This window comes from Sceloporus occidentalis, unplaced genomic scaffold (assembly GCF_023333645.1).
Source record: "Sceloporus occidentalis isolate IW3139 unplaced genomic scaffold, rSceOcc1.0.p SCAF_5, whole genome shotgun sequence".
Taxonomy (NCBI): domain Eukaryota; kingdom Metazoa; phylum Chordata; class Lepidosauria; order Squamata; family Phrynosomatidae; genus Sceloporus; species Sceloporus occidentalis.
Genome location: NW_028316985.1, coordinates 29,846,277 through 29,864,894, shown reverse-complemented (window position 1 = coordinate 29,864,894; position 18,618 = coordinate 29,846,277). Strand labels below are relative to the sequence as shown.

The window sequence follows — 18,618 nt, the reverse complement described above, 5'->3', positions numbered from 1 at the left end:
CTTCTGCCCCATTTAAGGCTTCTGTTAATAGTTGTTGGTATCCTTAAACACCCTAAAGGCACCAGATTCCATCAGCTCATGGAAACTAAGCAGGGTCAGCCCTGAATAGTACTTGGATGAGAAACCATACCAGGTGCAATAGGCTGTATTTCAGAGGATGAAGTGGCAAAATCACCTCTGAATATTCCTTGCCTAAAAAAATCCTACAAAATTCATGGGGTCACCATAAATCCACTGGTGACTTGAAAGCACATACACATCAGTTTAGGCATACCCTCTTTCTCTGTGATCCCATGTGTGAGCACGCACTCTGTGTATTTGCAGAATCAGCAACCATTGAAATATAAAAGTGAGAATGTCAGAAAACAGATCCCATTTCACGTGAAGACATGAGGATGCTGGAGAAGATGGTTGTGACTGCTAACTTTGTCAAGTTCTGGTCATAACTTGTCTGTCAATGGATATGGCTTTAATTGTATCACTGCCCTGCCCCAATCACTGAATTTTATAGTTACAGATTGATTACCACTTGTAAACCTTTTTTATTTTCATACTCATCCTCCCCCTTTTCTCTACCACAGAAAACCTGTTAAAGAGAGAAAGACAGAAAGTATAGTAAATATGGGTAAAATAGAGCTGCAAGAAAAGACACCCAAACCCTTTCATGGATCTGCTTGTAGACAACAGTACCCAGTTAGATATTTCTATAAACCAAGAACAAAAGAACCATAATCTATGTGATAGAAATAAAACATTTTATTGTTTTAGAATAAAAGAACACTATAAAAAGTGAACATTATTACTTTAAAAGACAATATACATTCAATGAATATAAAATTTATAAATAACAAAACAAGGAGGAAAACTGTAAACAGTGCTACAAAACCTAGCAAAAAGTACATTCCTTCTGGGGAGGAGATTTCTCCCAGACTGAGTTTTCTTCCACTCTAATATTCAATATTGTTAGAGATAGTATTGCAGAAAAGACCAGAAGACAAATTTATGGCCTAGTTCTATGCCTTCATGTTCAGGAACCTCACTGAGATCAGTGGTTCTCCATAGTAAGTCTACGTAGAATTACATTTTAAGATCACAGCTGTATGCTGACTTCCTTCAAAGTAAGCATCTTTACTCTGGCATAGTCTGGGTTTCTTAGCTGGGCTTACACAGACCTTTGTCTCAAAACCTTTGAATTTAATGGGAAGGCACCCATTGACTTTGACAGTTATGGCTCAGGCCCATATTCCAAGTGCAAATCTAAGCTTAGCAGCTGCAATGCTAAAAGCCAATGTGGTAGATAGAGGGTTGCACTTGGGTCAGGCTTTCCTGATTCAAGTCCCACTCTTACCATGGCAATCTATAAAATGGGAATGATAGCAAGAGTTCTTATGGGAGGGAATGAAGCAAAGATTAGTAAGAGTTTTTAATGACATACAATTATTAGTAATTTTTTCTAGATTTAAGTAAAGATTAACTGAATCTAGTAACTTCACTTAAAAATTTGGAGTCCTCCCCAAAGAAATGTATTTTTTGCCATGTTCTTCCCCCTCCATTCAACTTCCCATTAAAATGCAAAAACAAATCCAAAAACCCTCTATTATGATTTCTTCATTGTAAGATGAAAGATTGTTCTCTGTTGCCAATGCTTGCCTAACTGTGGCATGCCCTCAAATCACTTTTATCTTTAGCAGTGTCAAATCAAAATCCATGTATAAAAAGAAAGAGCGTTGTTGGCTTGGTGGACCATTTTAATCTGTTCTGTATGAAGCATTTATATATATTACAATGTGTGTAAGGACTCATACTTTCTTAGCAAGTGAAGAGGTTTCCATAGTATATTGACCGTAATACTATAATGTCTCAGCTATAGGCTTAACATTCTTCTTAAAGATAATAAGCATTACCTTTTACAGCTGCCATTTGGCCAGAGAGATCAGAATCCTGGCACTATCAGTGAGCAGTGCTTTCACTTCTCACTTTTCAAGATTTGAGCCCAAGCCAGGATGGTTTCCAGAAACTGGAAAAACCAAGCTGAAGCCAGGTTTATCTCCAGAAAGCTTATAAACTGTAGCTTAATCATTACCACTGCAGCACATGCTAAACAAGGTATTTCTCTCCTCTACTCTTACAGAAATTCATATAACTGGTTTGCTGAATTGCTGCAACATAAGCTAGTTTACTAAATCCATTTCAAAAGAAAGGTGACTTCAGTGGAGTCCCAATTTAATTTTGCATGGTGCAAGATCTAATACAGAGACTGACAGACCTATTGACTACTTAGAAAATGAACTCCTGCCTTCAAACCATGTATGATATGGCACAGCTGCACAAAGGTTTTGAAAAGTTAATGAGAGTATTAATATACTCTGGCAAGCATTTGTATAGCAAAGTCAAGGTTCTTATAATGGACTTTATGATAGAGAAGGGTCCTTTCTCAGCACCAGTTCTATCTAAAATATGGTGAGACTGTAATTGTTTGTGGTTCTGTATGACAATGGCTGTGCTCTTAGAAGAGCTCCATGGATTAGGTTGAATGTGGGAGCAACAACATTAGGACAGCAGCATTAGCCCTTTGGACTCTTTAATATATTAGTTCAAGAACCATTTTGCACCAGGGGCTCTGTGAAAGGACCAGTTACCGTATTTCTTCTTAATAATGACCCTGACGTTTGTGTTTCCTTTCTGGTGAATCTGTACAAAATCAAAATCAGGCACAGTGCCCACAGTGCTTCATAAAACTCATTTTACCCCTTTTCTTGATCTGAATGTCAGGCTCTGAAATCCAGTTCCACTGTTAGAATGACAACTGAATGTATACTGTTGTATAGGATGAAATCTTGAGACCAAAAACACTCTTTATAAGTTTCTGGTGATAAAACTGGACTAAATCAATCCACAGGCTAGGGCTGGATGCAACTGTAGACAAGGGATTGAATAACTGAAAGCTTGTTTATATTAAAACAGCTTCCTATATAAAACTAGATGTCATACAAAAGTAGTCTAATGGTCTTTAGGAAGTGCCAAATTTCTATGTCCAGTAATTCCATCCACCCAGTTTTAAAATCCTGAACCCCAAATAAACAGTATCTTTCAGACTACAATGCAAACATTAAGCCCCCTCCAAATAAGCATTTATTCACTGCAATGAAGGAGCAGCTATCTGCACACTTATATTTATTGTAGGGCAATACCGAGGTGGAATGAACAGAAGATAGCACAGTAAGACAAATAATAACAATAAAAAAGAGGGGGGGGAACTGATCTTCACTCCACTCCAGTAAAACACAGTTGCCCATCCCATCAGTAACTCTGCTCCTTAACAACATTAAAATGTAAAATACTTTTATTTCTTTCACAAGATATTTTATATGATATTTTCCAAATAAAAACAAACAAATCATGAAGTCCACAGTGAAGATGGGAGAGTCAGGTTCTGCATCCTTATTGACAGAAAATTAAGTGAGCCTAAGGACCATAGATTTCATTAATCAAATAGACGCCCTCTAAAATGATTGGTTTTTAACTGTTGAGACCTAGAGCTTTAGATAGCCCTTCTGTAACAGGAAAAGTGGGGTTTTATAAATGTTCTGCCTATCCTATCAGACACCCATTTCTGCTTTCATTCTGCATATTGGTACAGATAGAGGAGGAAAAAATATCGAAGGAGTGAACTCCTCACCTTTCAGTGCTCACAAAATACTGTGAAAAGGCTTCAGGATAACAAAAATCATGAATTACCGCACCATGAAAAGCCGTGTTTTTCAGAATATTGACCAATCTTATAATTTACGTACACTGTGGGCACTTTCACAAAACTGTTCCATCACATAAAATGTTGAAAGTGGAAAACATGGTGACCATTCTTTGAACAGTTGTTTATATTGGCCCTTATTGTGATAGAAGGAGAGATGGGAAGTGCACAGGGAGGGAGAAAACACAGATTATTATTACTACTGTAGAAACCAATGCAGTTCTAACATCTTCAGAATTAAAACAAAAATAAAGCACTAACCAGTGACCTGGAATGTGAAGATTGCTGCTTTGAAAAGAATAACTGAATTTTTCATAGTCTGTAGCAAGAAACAATTCCATGTTCTGTCTAAAATAGCTTATGTCAGTACATCTATATACATTTTCACTCAGCAAAGCAGTTTTGGCAGCTGATTTCTTACACTAATAACATTAAGTTTAAACTTTTGTTCCTTTTCCAGTCCTCCCCTTGCCCCCAGTCCAACTAACTCTGTGTGAGTTTATTTATTTTTTTATCTTGTATTGATATGTTTGCGTCTATTTGGGGTGGGTTTTTTTAGAAATAGATACTGAAAGGGCAGCTCTCCAGCCACATTAGGACAATTACAATGATTGGAGGTGTTTTGGTTCTAAATTGGTTTGCTCTACATTTGCAGTTAAAAAAGAGATTAGCTTCATTAATTGGTGTTGATTTTTAAAAGCTGTTATTTATGCCATGTGCAAACCCAGAATTGCCATGGAGCTTCAAGATTTGCATCTAAAACATAACAGGCATTTTGATAGGGTGCTTTTAATTCACACAACAGCTGAATTACCCAAGTACTCCATCTTATACAAACATCAGTAATTTTCTATTTTTATTCATCTGATGTCCGTCTTACATTTGCTCACATTGTTAATCCTAACTGGTTGCTTTTTGAAATGTTTATCTACATAACCCAAGGACTGAACATGTGAGAAAACAAGCCATGAAGAAAGTATGGGGGAAGGAGAGGTTCAACTGTGATACAATAGTCAACTGGGAAATTTTTGAGATTTTTGTTTTCCTACAAAAATATAGATTATATTGCTATATATATAGTGATATATAACTTAGAGCAAAAGCTCCCTTATGCATCTGGTGTGCAAATAGAAGTTCCCAGACAAATATCTTCCGACCAAAATGGGTGAGAGTAAATTTTCTTTAAAAAAAAGTGATTTATAACAAAACAAAACAAACATCAGTTAAGACGGCATAGGTTTTTTTTTTAAAGTTCGAAGTGCTAAAATTTGCAAGAAAGAGGCACTAATATCATGGTTGCCATCATGATCTGATATGAGTTAGTGTCCAAAGAATGCTCAGCCACATGAGAGGGAAAGAACAAGAAAGAAAGATGTTTGGATGTTCATGGATCTGTGGCATTGATGATGGTTTTATCCGGAGGTGCCCATCCTCTGTACCAGCTGCAATAGCCCTCCTTCTGCTTGATGCAGGCATAATGCTTTGACTGGTACCCTGGCTGACCGAAGCTGGAGAGCATGTCTGTCCACAGGCACTCATTCTTGGAGGTCACAAAGCAGGGGAGGTAGTAGCAGGGTTTAATCTGTAGTTACACAAAGAAAACCAAAAAGTTGAGCTTGAATGTTTAAGAAGAATCAGGGGCATTAAGATTCTCTAAACCAAGAATTTCTACATTCTTAGTGAGAAAAGTTTTGAAAATTTGCCATCCTGGCTAGGAACCATCAGACCAGCCATGACTAAAGAGGTATTTCTATCCAGATCCATACATAAACTCTGCCTACCCTGAAAACCTATCTCCAGTATTTTTAAAACTAGTGGGTCTTAAAAGTATGTCCCCTCCCTTTGGCCTGTGCCTTACTGAATCTGGCATTCCTAAGCCTAATGGGAGAAACATGCCAAGTGAATACATTCTTCATTTCTACACTGTTTTCATTTTCCTCTGGGGTTTTGTTTTGTTTTTTTAGACACCTTTCCCAGAACAGCCTTAATGTATGAAGTTGTCATTCATTTGAGGGAAGTCTGCAAGAAACAGCACATACCTTGCAGCCACAACCTAGATGGTAACGATGGTTCAATCCTTTGCGTTGGGAGAGAGTCAGCCTATCCCACTTCTCATTCAAGTTACACAGTCCAGTATAAACCTTTCCATCATAAACACGGCCTAGAAAACAAATGTACAAATTATCTATTACACTGTCATCCAGTTGTTAGATTAATGAATTTAATAATATTTCCAATCTCACTGACAGCTTGGAATTTGTTGCCAGCTGTTAGAGCCACTTTAATTCCATGTACAAATATGACAGCAACACCATTCCAATAAAGCAACCTATAGCACAAAAAGCTTGTCCTTCTATTCTCTGCATCCTCATGCAGGGCTTCTTAATTCTTTTAACATCTACATGTTTTGGAGTGTGGGGAAGATTTTTAAGGCAATTCTCTTAATTTTAATTTATTATAGAAATTTAACATTTCACGTTTTCTGTTTAACCTTCTCTCAACATGTCTTTCTGAATGAACATGTACTTAGAAAGAGCAAATTTGACACATTTCAATCAAGACTGTAGTAGTAGCAGCAGCAGAAGCAGCAGGAGCAATAGTAATAATAATAAAGGTACCACAATTGAAAAATATTCAGGTCTACAAAAAACTAAATTGGAATTCTGAGATGTTGATAGTTTTTTTACTTTTTGTAAAAAAAATTAACAAGGAGCTGTCTTTCAGACAGACTATTATTTATATTTATACTGGTTAGTCACTTTGTAAAACATGCATAAAACATATTCTCTAAGCAACATAGAAAATCAAATATAAAACAAAATTAAAACAGTAGAAGTACAGTTTCTAACAATAAGATCCAAAGCAAGAATGAAAGAATAATAAAAAATAACACTAGTAACTGTCAGTTGATCACATAAAACCAGTAAGAGCCAACAGAGACCAAAAAAAATATATGACATTATTTACTGGGTTAACAGCTTGCCTTTCTCTCACAGATGAGACTTAAGGCAACTCAGTAATATTAAATTTTAAAGAATTAAAACACAAAACAAGATCAACTATTTTTAAGATTAATTTACAACTCACAGTAATACTACATAGAAGAATATCATTAAAACAAGATCAGTTATTAAAATTCTTTTATATGTACTTTAAAAGGGCAGGGAGTATAAATTTGTCTAAACCTGGCAGAGAAAGGACATTAGAAAGGGTCACCAAATGAACATTACACAAAGGGAGCTACAGCTGAAACAGCCATCTTCTTTGTGGACAGCCTATGGTTTTCATATTAAGAGGGTACTCAGGAAGAGGCCTCTATTAATTATCTTATGAATATAAAGGAAGCATTCTTATCAGCTGGGGTAGGGAACTCATGGTGTTTCAAATGTTACTGAATTTCAACTCCCACATTCGGTCCTGTACCAGGATAAATCATCATCATCATCATCATCATCATCATCATCATCACCATCACCATCACCATCATCATCATATCATCTTGAGGCCTGAAGGTTCTTCAATTTAGCTTTAGGTACTGAGGTTTCCCACCCATGACTAAAACAGTTGACTTGGAACATCGGAGGGTGAGGGTGCAATGTTGAATGCTGGTTGCGTAATACCTGCAAGTTATGTTCACTAGCACTGATCTGTAGCCTATGGTGCTTTGCTTTAAAAAATATATAGCTGAAACAAAGGAAGCCTGAAAGTAAAAGATTACAGAGAATTCTACAGTTTCTTTACCTGTAATCAAATACTGGTATTTGTTGACCTCAAGCTTGACCCCACAAAGACCTTCAGAGGCTTCTGTGTAGATATACTGAACATGTGGCATCTTGTCAAAACCTCTGTACATCTTTAAAAGAGGGAAAGGGGAAAGAGAAGCATTGTTATAAATTGTCATGCAACAATAAGAACAAGAGAGGTCTGATTTATTTTAAGCATCCTGCTTCTTGACTAAATACTAACTCCAGTCCTATGAAACAATTATTCTAGGACTCATTCAGGCTCCAGAAAACCAAGCAGAGGAGCTGATATAGCATCACACCCATGTGTATATATGAACAGGCCACTAATAAAAATGCATTATATTGTTCCTTTGACATTACTGAACCCCTTGCTCAGCTCCTTTAGTCATACACAAAAATGAGTATCTCTTATGTTTCCATAGAGCTGATCTTTTCAGAGGAGTACAGTTCTGAATAGAGGACTGCTCAGAGTTTAGATCTGTAGAACAGATGTTCTATAATTTATCATAGGATATGCACACATGGGCCAGAATACTCCAGGGGCAGTTGCCTTGAATTCCCTGTTACACAGGCACTCCAGAGTAATACCAGCCAGCTGTTCACATCTACATCCAGCTATGCCACCTGGTGCTGCCAGCACTGGTACAAGTATCTCCCTTTGAGGCCCAAAATAAGGCGCCCAGCATCATTCACATGGCTGAATGCCTCATTCTGACCACAGGGGTACCAGGCTACCTGGCATCACTATGGATTTTCTGGGAAGAGCCAGAGCAAAAGTTGAGATTTCAAAATTCATTTTAGGGGTGTTATAATGCAGATTCAGTACTGAACTGATTGTATGTCATCAGGGCAGTTGGCACATGAATGAGAGATTGGACCCTACATGATCTCTAGAATGACTGAGAACAGGAGAAAGGATGTATTATTTGGCCCATGCAAACACTGCCATAGAGTAACACATACATCTTGCTGCCTTTGCAAAAGGAGATTATGGAAATAAGAAAAGTTTCCTGAGATGCATATCATTGTTTTTTATCCCTTAACAACATCTGTTAAAGGGACTCTTCCTATGCAACCTATACTTTGTGCAGTACCCACCTGAGCAGAAGAATACCCTTAAAGATTATTACTTTCATCAGGAAAGAACCACCAACAAGGCAGTGTTATTATTCTTGGAATACTTATTTCACCACAATCCTGTCCTATAAGAAATGACTGTTAGAGAACGAAGTATTAACGAGCGTTGGCTGGTAGTGCCTGCTGGCATAGCAACAGTTCTTGTTCAATCAGCAGTCTGATAAGCAATCCCCATTCTTTGGGATTAAGTGGCACTATACAGGAAAAATCCATGTGCAAATCATGTGGCTCATCTCATTTCACAGTGACATTAAAAACTAGTGTCACAGAACAGGATTGGGTTTTTCTGTCATGTATTTTAATAAACAGTGATAGAGATGTTAACTCCTTTCCCTTATAGCTATAGTTCTTCTTGTCCTCCACCTGAGTATGATATGGGGGCAAAAGTATTGTCGACTGTATGTGCTGCCCGTTTTCCTAATTTACTAGGCATGTTGACAGTATCAGTACTCCTGGGCACTCCCTCATTGCTGCCTTTATATTAGCAAGCAATAACAAAGCATCGTGGATTAAAATCATATGGAAATATTTCTTTAGGTATTCAGTTTTGAAATAAATTAGCATTTCACAAAAAAAATCAAATCAAAAATCAAAACTCCAGTTGTGCTGTCAAAACATACCATTTACTAAGTAGCCTCTACAAATTATATTGGTGCTGCTTCCCTCTGCTTAGATAAACACAGGAATCTGTCATCAACCTTACCTGTTCTCATCCGGTCATAAGTGCAATACCCCAAGCATTTTAATATGTAAAACCAACAGAACCAGCTTAAAAAAAAAGGTGACTGAGACCTCAAACAAAAATTCCACTCCAGGGAAGGAGGTGTGTCAAGAATGGTTTTGGCCGTAACTCTGGTTTGTAATGGCTTACAAAACAGCCTTCACTGCCTAACAGCTTTTATACTTAGCTGGATGATGCCTTATTAAAAGAATTATTGTATTAGGAGGCAGGCAAGTGGCTGTTTTTCTAAACCTTTACTTTGTCTAATATTTCTCAGACTTCTATCATCACTGCCAGAATATGCATTCTTCTTTTCCCCCTATTCTTCTAAAGATATTAAGCCAGTCTTATGACTGAGAAGTAGCAGCCAAGAAAAATAAACCAGGGCAGAATTTTTAACATTACATAACAAGAGGTCAATTGGCAAAGGAACGTCCAGAGCAACAGGTTTAAGTGAAATCTGCTCATCAACTGGAAAGCAAATAAGTAACCACTTAGCAAAAGGAGGAAACAGCTTTTTTCCCTGGAGAGTCAACAGGTCAAATCTAACCAAGCTCAAAATGTCCATGAACTAGTTGCTCTGCCATGATTAGCTTTACATAGAATTACCACCATCTTACTTTAAGTCATACTGGAAGAAAGGCAACATTCTCCTCTTTGGGAGACTTGTAGACATTGGACCTACTTGGCATTTAAACTTGAATGGGGCAGATAAATGTCAGCATGAGGCAGAGCTCTGCCTCTGACATCCAAATGCATGTTAGCACCATGTTGAGCTAGAATACAAGTAGAATGCTATGGATAGGATTATGTAGAATTACTTCACATTTCTTTTCATTTGCTACTACCTTTTCTCCCAGTGTCTTATGTTAAGCATTTTTAAAAATATAGATTCTGCAATGACTATGAGGTTTTCTGAGCCCAAAGGATCTGTCGCACCCATGTGCATAACCAGCCGGTTCACCTTGCGGACTTAGAAGGATGGGTAAGGTAATCATAGACTGGATTCCCCTTGCCTTTAGAAAGGCAGAAGTTTGCTTGGAGTGCATTCTCTTTTGCTAAGTCACAACCCAAAGATTGCTTTTTCTTCCAAATTTTAAAATGAAGAAAGTAGTGACAATTTTTGCTACTATATTAGCGAAGTACTCTCCAGCTTGGCCCACTTTAAACTGGAAAAGTGTACCAGCATTCTTGAGAGAGACTGGCAACCCTTTTGTCCTTGTTGCAGGTTTGTTCTGGACTGACCTCTATCCCCCCCTCTTTCCATACATGCATGCTTTTTTCCTTTTTTTTTTTAATAAGGGGAAGCTTTTATTTTAGTCTAAGTAGCATGAGTGTGTATATGCAAAGAATTAAATCTCCATACGCTCCATACGTTCAGGTTCCAATCCAGACCAGAAATTTCACTTCAACCTACTCTATACTTTTTAAAAAAATTTCCACAAGTCACCATATAGTTTCTTCCAAGTGTGTACATATGAGCACAATATTATATGGAGAAAACAAGATTGCTCATGTATATAAGTCATCTTTGTTTCTTTCACTTTCACTGGTAAAGAGACCTGGCAAGTGTATTCATAAGGATAAAAATGTGTTCCACAACAATGAGTTTCAGACTATGGCATTTCTAATCAAATGTTTTGCTTTCTCAGTCCAGCTAGACAGGATATCTCCATACACACCTTCATCTGTTTGACAGTATATCGCATTGTGCCAAAAGGTCCATCTTTCATAAGCTTCTTTGCCACAACTTTGGCTCGGATAACTGTAATGAAAGGAGAAAATTTTATGAATAACTGGCATGAGCTCAATACCATCTCCACCTAATAATAATAATAATAATTTATTTCTATACCACTATTCCAAAGATCACAGCGGTGCACAACAAGCAAACAAAAACAATTAAAACATCATAACCCAATTCCCCAACATACACAATATCCAATTACAAAAAAACCCCAATAAAACAGTTAACAATTAAAAACAGTTAAAAACAGTTAAAACCATGCAAAACAACCCCATACAAATGGCTGGATAGATGGAATCCACCAATTACATTGCCAGGGGAGGAAGAAAGATGCCAGCAGGCTCATGGGGGAAAAGCCTGGCGGAATAAAAAGGACTTCAGGTTCTTCTTAAAACCATCAAGGGTGGTGACTGTACGGAGCTCATGGGGGAGAGAGTTCCAGAGCTGAGGGGCTGAAACTGAGAATGGGTTCCTAGGGTTCCCAGATCCCAAGACCCAGTCCTTTTTCTTCAGCACTGTCTTAAAAAGAATTTCTCTGCTTTTGCAGGGGCTGCTATACAGTCTCCAGGGGTCTCTCTCTCTCAAAACTTCTCCAGTCACAGGGGACTATCGCATGATCGTGGGAAGGACTTGCAGACGAGATTTGCACTTATCCCATCTGGGAAGCACAAATGACGGCAATCATGTGAAAGGCTTTCAGATGAAGCCGTGCAGATCCCATCATTATCTTGCATTAACCTGTCATTAAAGTGACATAGGCCAGCATTTTGCATTAACGGAAGTTTGCGTTAATGCAATGCCGCTTTAATGACAGATTAATGTTGGCATCACACCATTGCAGTCATGGATGGATTAAGGACAGGATAAGGACTGGGGAGCAACCCCGCCCCTGTTTGAAAATCTCCACAGGCAGCACCAAGGCTGAACAGTAGGAAAAGGTCAAAGGAAAATATTAAGTTGTCCCAAGAGACCCTGAATATAGTACATACTACTGATTGCTTTGCAGCTTTTCTCCCTTGTTCCCTTCCTCACCTTCACCTTCCTTCCTATGACTATGACTGAAGCCACAACACAGTATCATTTCTTGGTGTGTGATATATGTAGGTTGCATCATTGATAATAAAAAGAATAGTATGAATATGTTTTTCATTTCTGCTAAGGCAATTGATTTCTTTCTTTCTTTTTAATTCTTGATTTCACTTCCTCCCTTCATTTTTCTTCTCATTCTACCCTAGCTACCCTACCCTAGGTATTCTTTTCCTACCTACCCCTTGACAATTCCTGCCCACACTCATCTCCTACATTCTTTAGTCCCTTTCTCTCTCTTTCTCTCTTGACTTCTTTCTCCTCCCTACAACTCCAAGTTAAAAGTCTTCTCTCTAGCTCATTTCTTTTCTCTCTCCTGCTGCCTCCTCCTCATCCTAAATAACTTCTCCTTCCCTTCTTTATTTTCTTCCATCTCCCATCTCCTTGTCACATGTCTCCTCCCTGCTTCCCCAGCTTTAGCTTACTTTCATCCTCTTTCTCCTTCTACCCCTACATTGACTAAGTAAACTCATTGTCCTTCTCCTTTCCTCCTCTCCCCAGTTTTTCCACCTTTGTACTCCCCACCAAAAAAGAAATCTGGAAGTCAGTACATTCTTGGAATTTTAGAACTGTTAAGTTCCATTAAACTCAATCAGGCTTGTTTCTGAACAGATATGCATGGATAGGATTGCCATATTGGTTTCTATTGCCCTGTTGCTCTATCATTGTTATCATCATAATCATCATAATCATCATAATCCTCCTCCTCCTCCTTTCTCCACTATTTAGTATTGACAGTGGCTGTTATTGCTTTGTTGTTGCTATTATTCTGGGAAGGGAGGGAGGACTCCACAGCTTAATAATGGGGAAGAGGGGGAAAGAAAATATATGCAATATGGAACACTGGTTAATAGACACAATCCTTTAAAAGCAGTTTTAAAAAAAATTGCTTTGGAATGCTTCTTTAGTTCAATTACAACTCCTATCTGTTAACAGAAGGATTTGAAAAACTGTTGAAATAAGGGTGGGGATTTTCCTTGGCTGGACTACAACTCCCATTTCTCCATGAAAGCAGCATTTGCAAAGGAATTAAACAGAGGTGGAAATAGTTTTCTTCTGATCAACGCATAACTTCGAAAACATTATTTTCAACCAAAATTTTTTCCCCATTTCTTAGACTCTCCTCTTTTTTATCCACATAACATGCTCTGGGAAATTGTGGCTGATGTTTAATGGATCAAGACCTACTAGGGGCTATCCCTAGGTCTCAGGTTTTTGTTCTGAAATCTAGAGAAATTATCCCCAATCCTGAGAGACAGCATATATCAACAACGTTGCTCAAGAAAGAACTAAGTGGTAAAGACAGGAGGATGGAGCAGGTGGAAGGAGGAAAGTGTGTAATTGTACTTTTTCTAACACATGCAGATTAGCAAATGATATGTGGATTTTATAATCAAGCCAAGTTTTGAAGTTGCTGTTTTTGCAACGATTATTTCATTTACTCATCTGCTATGTGACTGTACTGTTTCTGTGGCAGAACTAGGAAACCATACTTCTAGTAAAACAATATATTAATGAGCTGAACCAGAAAAACACATTTGACCTAAATCAGTGTTTCATGATCCCTTTCCTCAAGAAATCTTGCCTACTAAGCAAAGAAGCAAGTCCCTATCATAGTCCACTGAGAAAATGAAGAAAGAGAGAAATGAAACTTTGCTGATATGATAGGATGGGGAACATCCTATCAATGGCCTATATCCAAGAAGATAATGTTTATTTACAGACAAACTCAAGGCAAACACAGCCCCCTAAACTGGAACAGTCAATGGACTGATGTTCTTACTGAACAAGCTATTGAGCTGTTAACTGAAGTGAAATTTTTGAAATGCCAACTGAACTGGTATATCTGAGGAGTTTTAATTAATTTTTACACAACAGAATCTTGTAGCACCTTTGTGACGAATTTTAAAAAAGCAATTGGCAGCATAAGCTTTTTTTACACTAACTCTACTTCATCAATGAATTTTTGTAAGACTGGTGAAATTATCACGGAAGGATTTTAGGTAACTTTACATTTGTTCTGCAAATAAGAGACACCATATGGCTACAATTCAAATACTAGACTAGAATAGGGCAAGATTAGATAACTGGGGGTTCCTTGAAACTGGGTATTTCTCCAACACTTTTGCACATCACTTCTTGTAGCCTCCCCATCCAACCCCCCCCCCCTTTGTTTTCTTGACAAAAATGAAAGGAACAGCAGTAGCAGTTGAATGAGAGAAAAATATACCAATTCCTTCTTCTTTATAGTGTCCTGTTCCAGTGCCTCTCTCCCCACTTTTTTAAACATTCTGTAGAGCCTTAGCACTAAAGCTGTAAGCTCCTTTGCTTGAAAAGATTAGCATCGCCCCCTCAGACTAGTCTACCTGAGAATTCAAGTGGCTGAAAATATCTAACAATGTCCCCTTCTCTTTCCCAATCTTGTATTTTCAACCCCAATTGAAATGGACTATTGTGTGTGTGTGCTGTAGGCTGATCTTTCTGCACAATAGAGAGTACTGGTACAGTACAAAGGCTCTTGGAAGAATCTTTAAAATTAAAAACATTAAAAGCTGTAATACTGGAAAAGTTCTCAGATTGCTGAGTGTGTATGTGTGAAACTTAACTCTGATGAAAGTATACAATTTTGCACTTGGGTGTGCAAAATGTATTGGCCTGGACCACCCTTCCCCAACTTGGCACTGCTCCAATGTTTTGGACATCTGTGTCCTATCTTTTTCACCCAGCATGTCAAACGGCCAAGAATACTGGCAGCTACAGTCCAAAACATATGGAGGATATCAGATTGGGAAAGGATAGCACGGAGTATTGCCTGCAGGCCTGGTGGGTTAAAAGCTGTATACTGGTCTGAATGCCCTGGAAATGAACACTGTAAGCACAGTTTCACTTTTTGTAGAGTTCAGGGGCAACCTTAGATTTAGCTATCTGCCCTGCCTCTCTCCATCCTACCTGGCAAACAAAAAAACTACATGGTATTTGAAAGCCATGAAATTCTGTTAATCCAAACTCAAGTGTTAGTCCCAACTAAGATAGACCCAACCAGTGAAACATATGTAAGTATTAACTTGTCAGCCTTCCACTGGTTCAGTAGGTCTATTTAGTTGAGGCTAAAAAATGGATTTAGGCCATTGATTTTACTGTGATCTGAAAATAATGCAAGTCAGTTCAGAATGTGACTTAGGCTTTAGCAAAGTTTTCTTTGAGACAATACATGTTTGCTCAGAGAGTATGAGTTTCAAAAGCTATATCCTACTATGTACACAAGTCTTGTACTTTGTGTTCTAAGTAGAGCCAGGAGTTCTCATGCCAAAAATGACAGAACATATGAACACCAACATTTTGAACACCTACTTTGAGGACTACAACTTCTCAGTTGCAGAAACTGAATGCAGTATATGGAACAGGGTTTCTATTTTCGCTTTTGTTTTGTTTTTGTTTGTGTGGGGGGGGGGGTTGTGCTATTCCAGAGAAAAGGGGGTTTTTTTGGACTGCAATCCCTCAGAAAAGCTCAGAATGTATATATAAATCTATCTCATACACTGAGAGCATTATAATATATAGTGACTTTAATGGCGTGCAAGAATACACGAACACCAATAAGCATAAGTATGTTAAAAACACCCTAATTAATTATGGATTCTTTCTTTGCTTCTTTTCCATTTCTGGGTAAGTGGCTGTATAGGTCCTGAGATATACAGCTGTGAGAACCAGCATGATGTAGTGATTTGAGCACTGGGGTATGACTCTGGAGACTAGGATTTGAATCCTGACTTGGCCATGTAAACCCAGGGGGCAACCTTGGGCAAGTCACACTCTCTCAGCCTCAGAGAATGGCAATCCTGCTCTGAAAAAATCTACTAATAAATCCCTTTGATAGGATTGCTTTAAGTAGGAAACAACCTGATGGCACACAACAACAAAGTTGTGGAGTGTAATGCTAAATGGCACTGAGCAATTTTCACCCAAACAACAGCTTTACAGCCACCACCGATAGTGAGCAACGTCTGTCATTAAAACACTGTTGAATTCTGAGCATATATGGGAAGCAAGCATGAACAAGGCTAAACTGTGCTAATGGTTGAGGATTCTGTTGCAAGATTGCAAAAGATTAGGTTTTTAAGTACTGTGTATCAGCAAGGGGCACTGGGAAAAATAAATAAACAAACTTTTCTTAGAACTAGCTACACAGAAACATCTAGTGTTGCTGAATTAGCACAGTAGTGGCATATTACTGCATGAAGAAAAATGCTCATTCTAACAGTGGGAGGAGCATGGGAGTATTGGTATGGACTAAAGCTGACTGGCTTGGCTCTACTGGAAATAGAAGGTTGGTTTAGCTGTGGCCACGGAAGCTACTGGTTTGTAAAATCACAGGAAAAAGGCATTTTAGGATGAGGCTGTAAATGATTAAAGCTGCAATCCACAAACCACTTAATGCAGAATAATTCCATATATGTCACCAGGGCTATTCTTAACTAAGTGGATACTAGGAAATGACTGCTTTGCAGTCACAACTGGTAGTTAAATATCAAACACACTTTTAAAAAGTCATTTGGAAGTTTTTTGTTTGTTTTAGCAGCTAGCTATGGACATGTTGGCACTGTTTGCCTTGCCAGATACATCCACTGTTATTTGCAAATATACCATGCATGCTTATTCAGGTATCCGAATCAGTATTTAGGAGTCTGGTGCTGGTATTTTGTCAAGCGATGCAATCAGGATTTGTAGAATATACATGCGATCTGATGCATATGGAAGAATGACCAAAGAGTATTTCTCATTGAGCCTTTATACATTTGCTCCCAAAATTTCACATCTCTTGCCTTACTAAATCTAGTATAACAGTTATATTTACCTAAGGCCTCTTCAGATACATACACCCATCTTTCAGTGGGATAACACCTGCCAGCCCAGCCACTACCATTTTCACTGGCCATACTTCTCAGTGGTGCAGTTAGGCTAGACCTCAGCGCTGAACTCCAGGATCCTATTATCCTTGGGCCATACTTGTCCACCAGAAAGTGGACAGCGGCAAGCAGATGCTCCAAGAATGTTAATTGAAAGAGCACACATAAATCTAACACCAGTATAACAAAAGGGGAAGTTGGGACTTTAAGCTACACTTGATTTTGCTGTGATTTCTGACACTAGTCTTGGTTAGCCTGGAGGAAACGTGAATGTATGTGTCTTCAAGTCACTGTTGACTTATGTCAACCCCATTAATTTCATGGGGGTTTTGAAGGCAATGGATACTCAGAGGAAGCATGGAGCCTTCTAAAAGTTACATCAGTACACCACATGGAAGCCAGCAAAAAGAACATACTCATTAACTCTCTCCTTTCCTCTGGAGTCCTATTACAATCCTACCATTACTGATGGGAAATTTTATCCCACACAAGTGAACACCAAAATAGCAGCATATTTTAAAACCGCAGCCACTTTGAAGTGCTGCCTATGAAAACAGTCAGAGAAGAATGTTTCTGAGTACTTTGGGGTTTGGGGGGGTCAAGTCATTTTGTGGGATCAGAGCAGCTGGCAAGGGCTCACGGATTATTTGTAATTATTTATGTAGTTTTAAATTGGGGAGGCATACAAGTCTCTGATAAGAAAAGCATGACAGCTAAATTGTAGCTCCAAAACAACCAAACAATCCAATTCTTAACAATCTGATTGTTGTTGGCATGTGTAGATACAAGTATTTACATTAGGATACACGTTTTCCATATGCTTGTGCAAATATAAAAAATAAACAATTTATTTTTGCTCAGGAAACAGTTTTTCAAAACCTTTTTTTGGTTGACTGTCTGGGCCAGCTCTCTTGAGAGCTATACAGCATGAATGCCAAAAAGGATTAAAGCACATGTGTATCTTTGTAATTCTGTCTGCAATTTCAAACAGTGGACAGAGTGATTATGAAAATTCCACCTGATAGCTTAGCCCTTCCATTTTATACTAGGTTTTGTACAAAAAGCCAGCATATGCTAGGCTCTTGCACAAACTATGACTGCCACAACATAACATTTTAGGGACTAAGCCAAATGATTTTATTCATTAAATGAATGTAAAGACCCTGTTCCTTTCATGTGTACATGGATGTCTTGCAATCCAGTAAAACAGTAAACCACCCCAAACACCCTGAATGCCCAAACAGCTGTCATCATTTAGTGTTACTTTGGCAGTCATCTTTAGGCACGTATTTCTACAGTATCTAGCTTTTTAAGCAGATTACTGTGAATGCCAGGACAGGAGTGGAGGGGGGGGGGAGCCAACTCCCAATTGCAGTCACAATAGCAGTGAATTGCCATAGGACTAATCACTTTTTCTGGCATGGCCCCGTTTTCTTTTATAGCTCTATGTCAGGAAGAAAAACAAAGTTGCACAAAGGAGAAAAACTTTTATTGCTCAGTTTCTGCATGTTGTGTTTTATGCT

The 18,618-nt window shown here is 38.3% G+C and overlaps 2 protein-coding genes across 2 annotated transcripts in view; one reads left to right on the top strand and one right to left on the bottom strand.

The window, feature by feature from the left end:
• LOC149311851 (synapsin-3-like) overlaps nt 1-18,618 on the top strand; it is a 245,201-nt gene that overhangs the window by 59,711 nt on the left and 166,872 nt on the right. The window lies entirely within an intron of this gene.
• The window catches only part of LOC149311852 (metalloproteinase inhibitor 3), a 47,109-nt gene continuing 29,225 nt past the window's right edge, over nt 735-18,618 (bottom strand). The window contains exons 2-5 of the mRNA XM_089528060.1: nt 11,038-11,120; nt 7,493-7,604; nt 5,791-5,912; nt 735-5,333 (exon numbers count right to left, since the gene is read on the bottom strand). Of these exons, the coding sequence (XP_089384186.1) occupies nt 5,136-5,333; nt 5,791-5,912; nt 7,493-7,604; nt 11,038-11,120 (515 nt within the window). The 3' untranslated portion in view covers nt 735-5,135. The remainder of the gene's footprint in view (nt 5,334-5,790; nt 5,913-7,492; nt 7,605-11,037; nt 11,121-18,618) is intronic.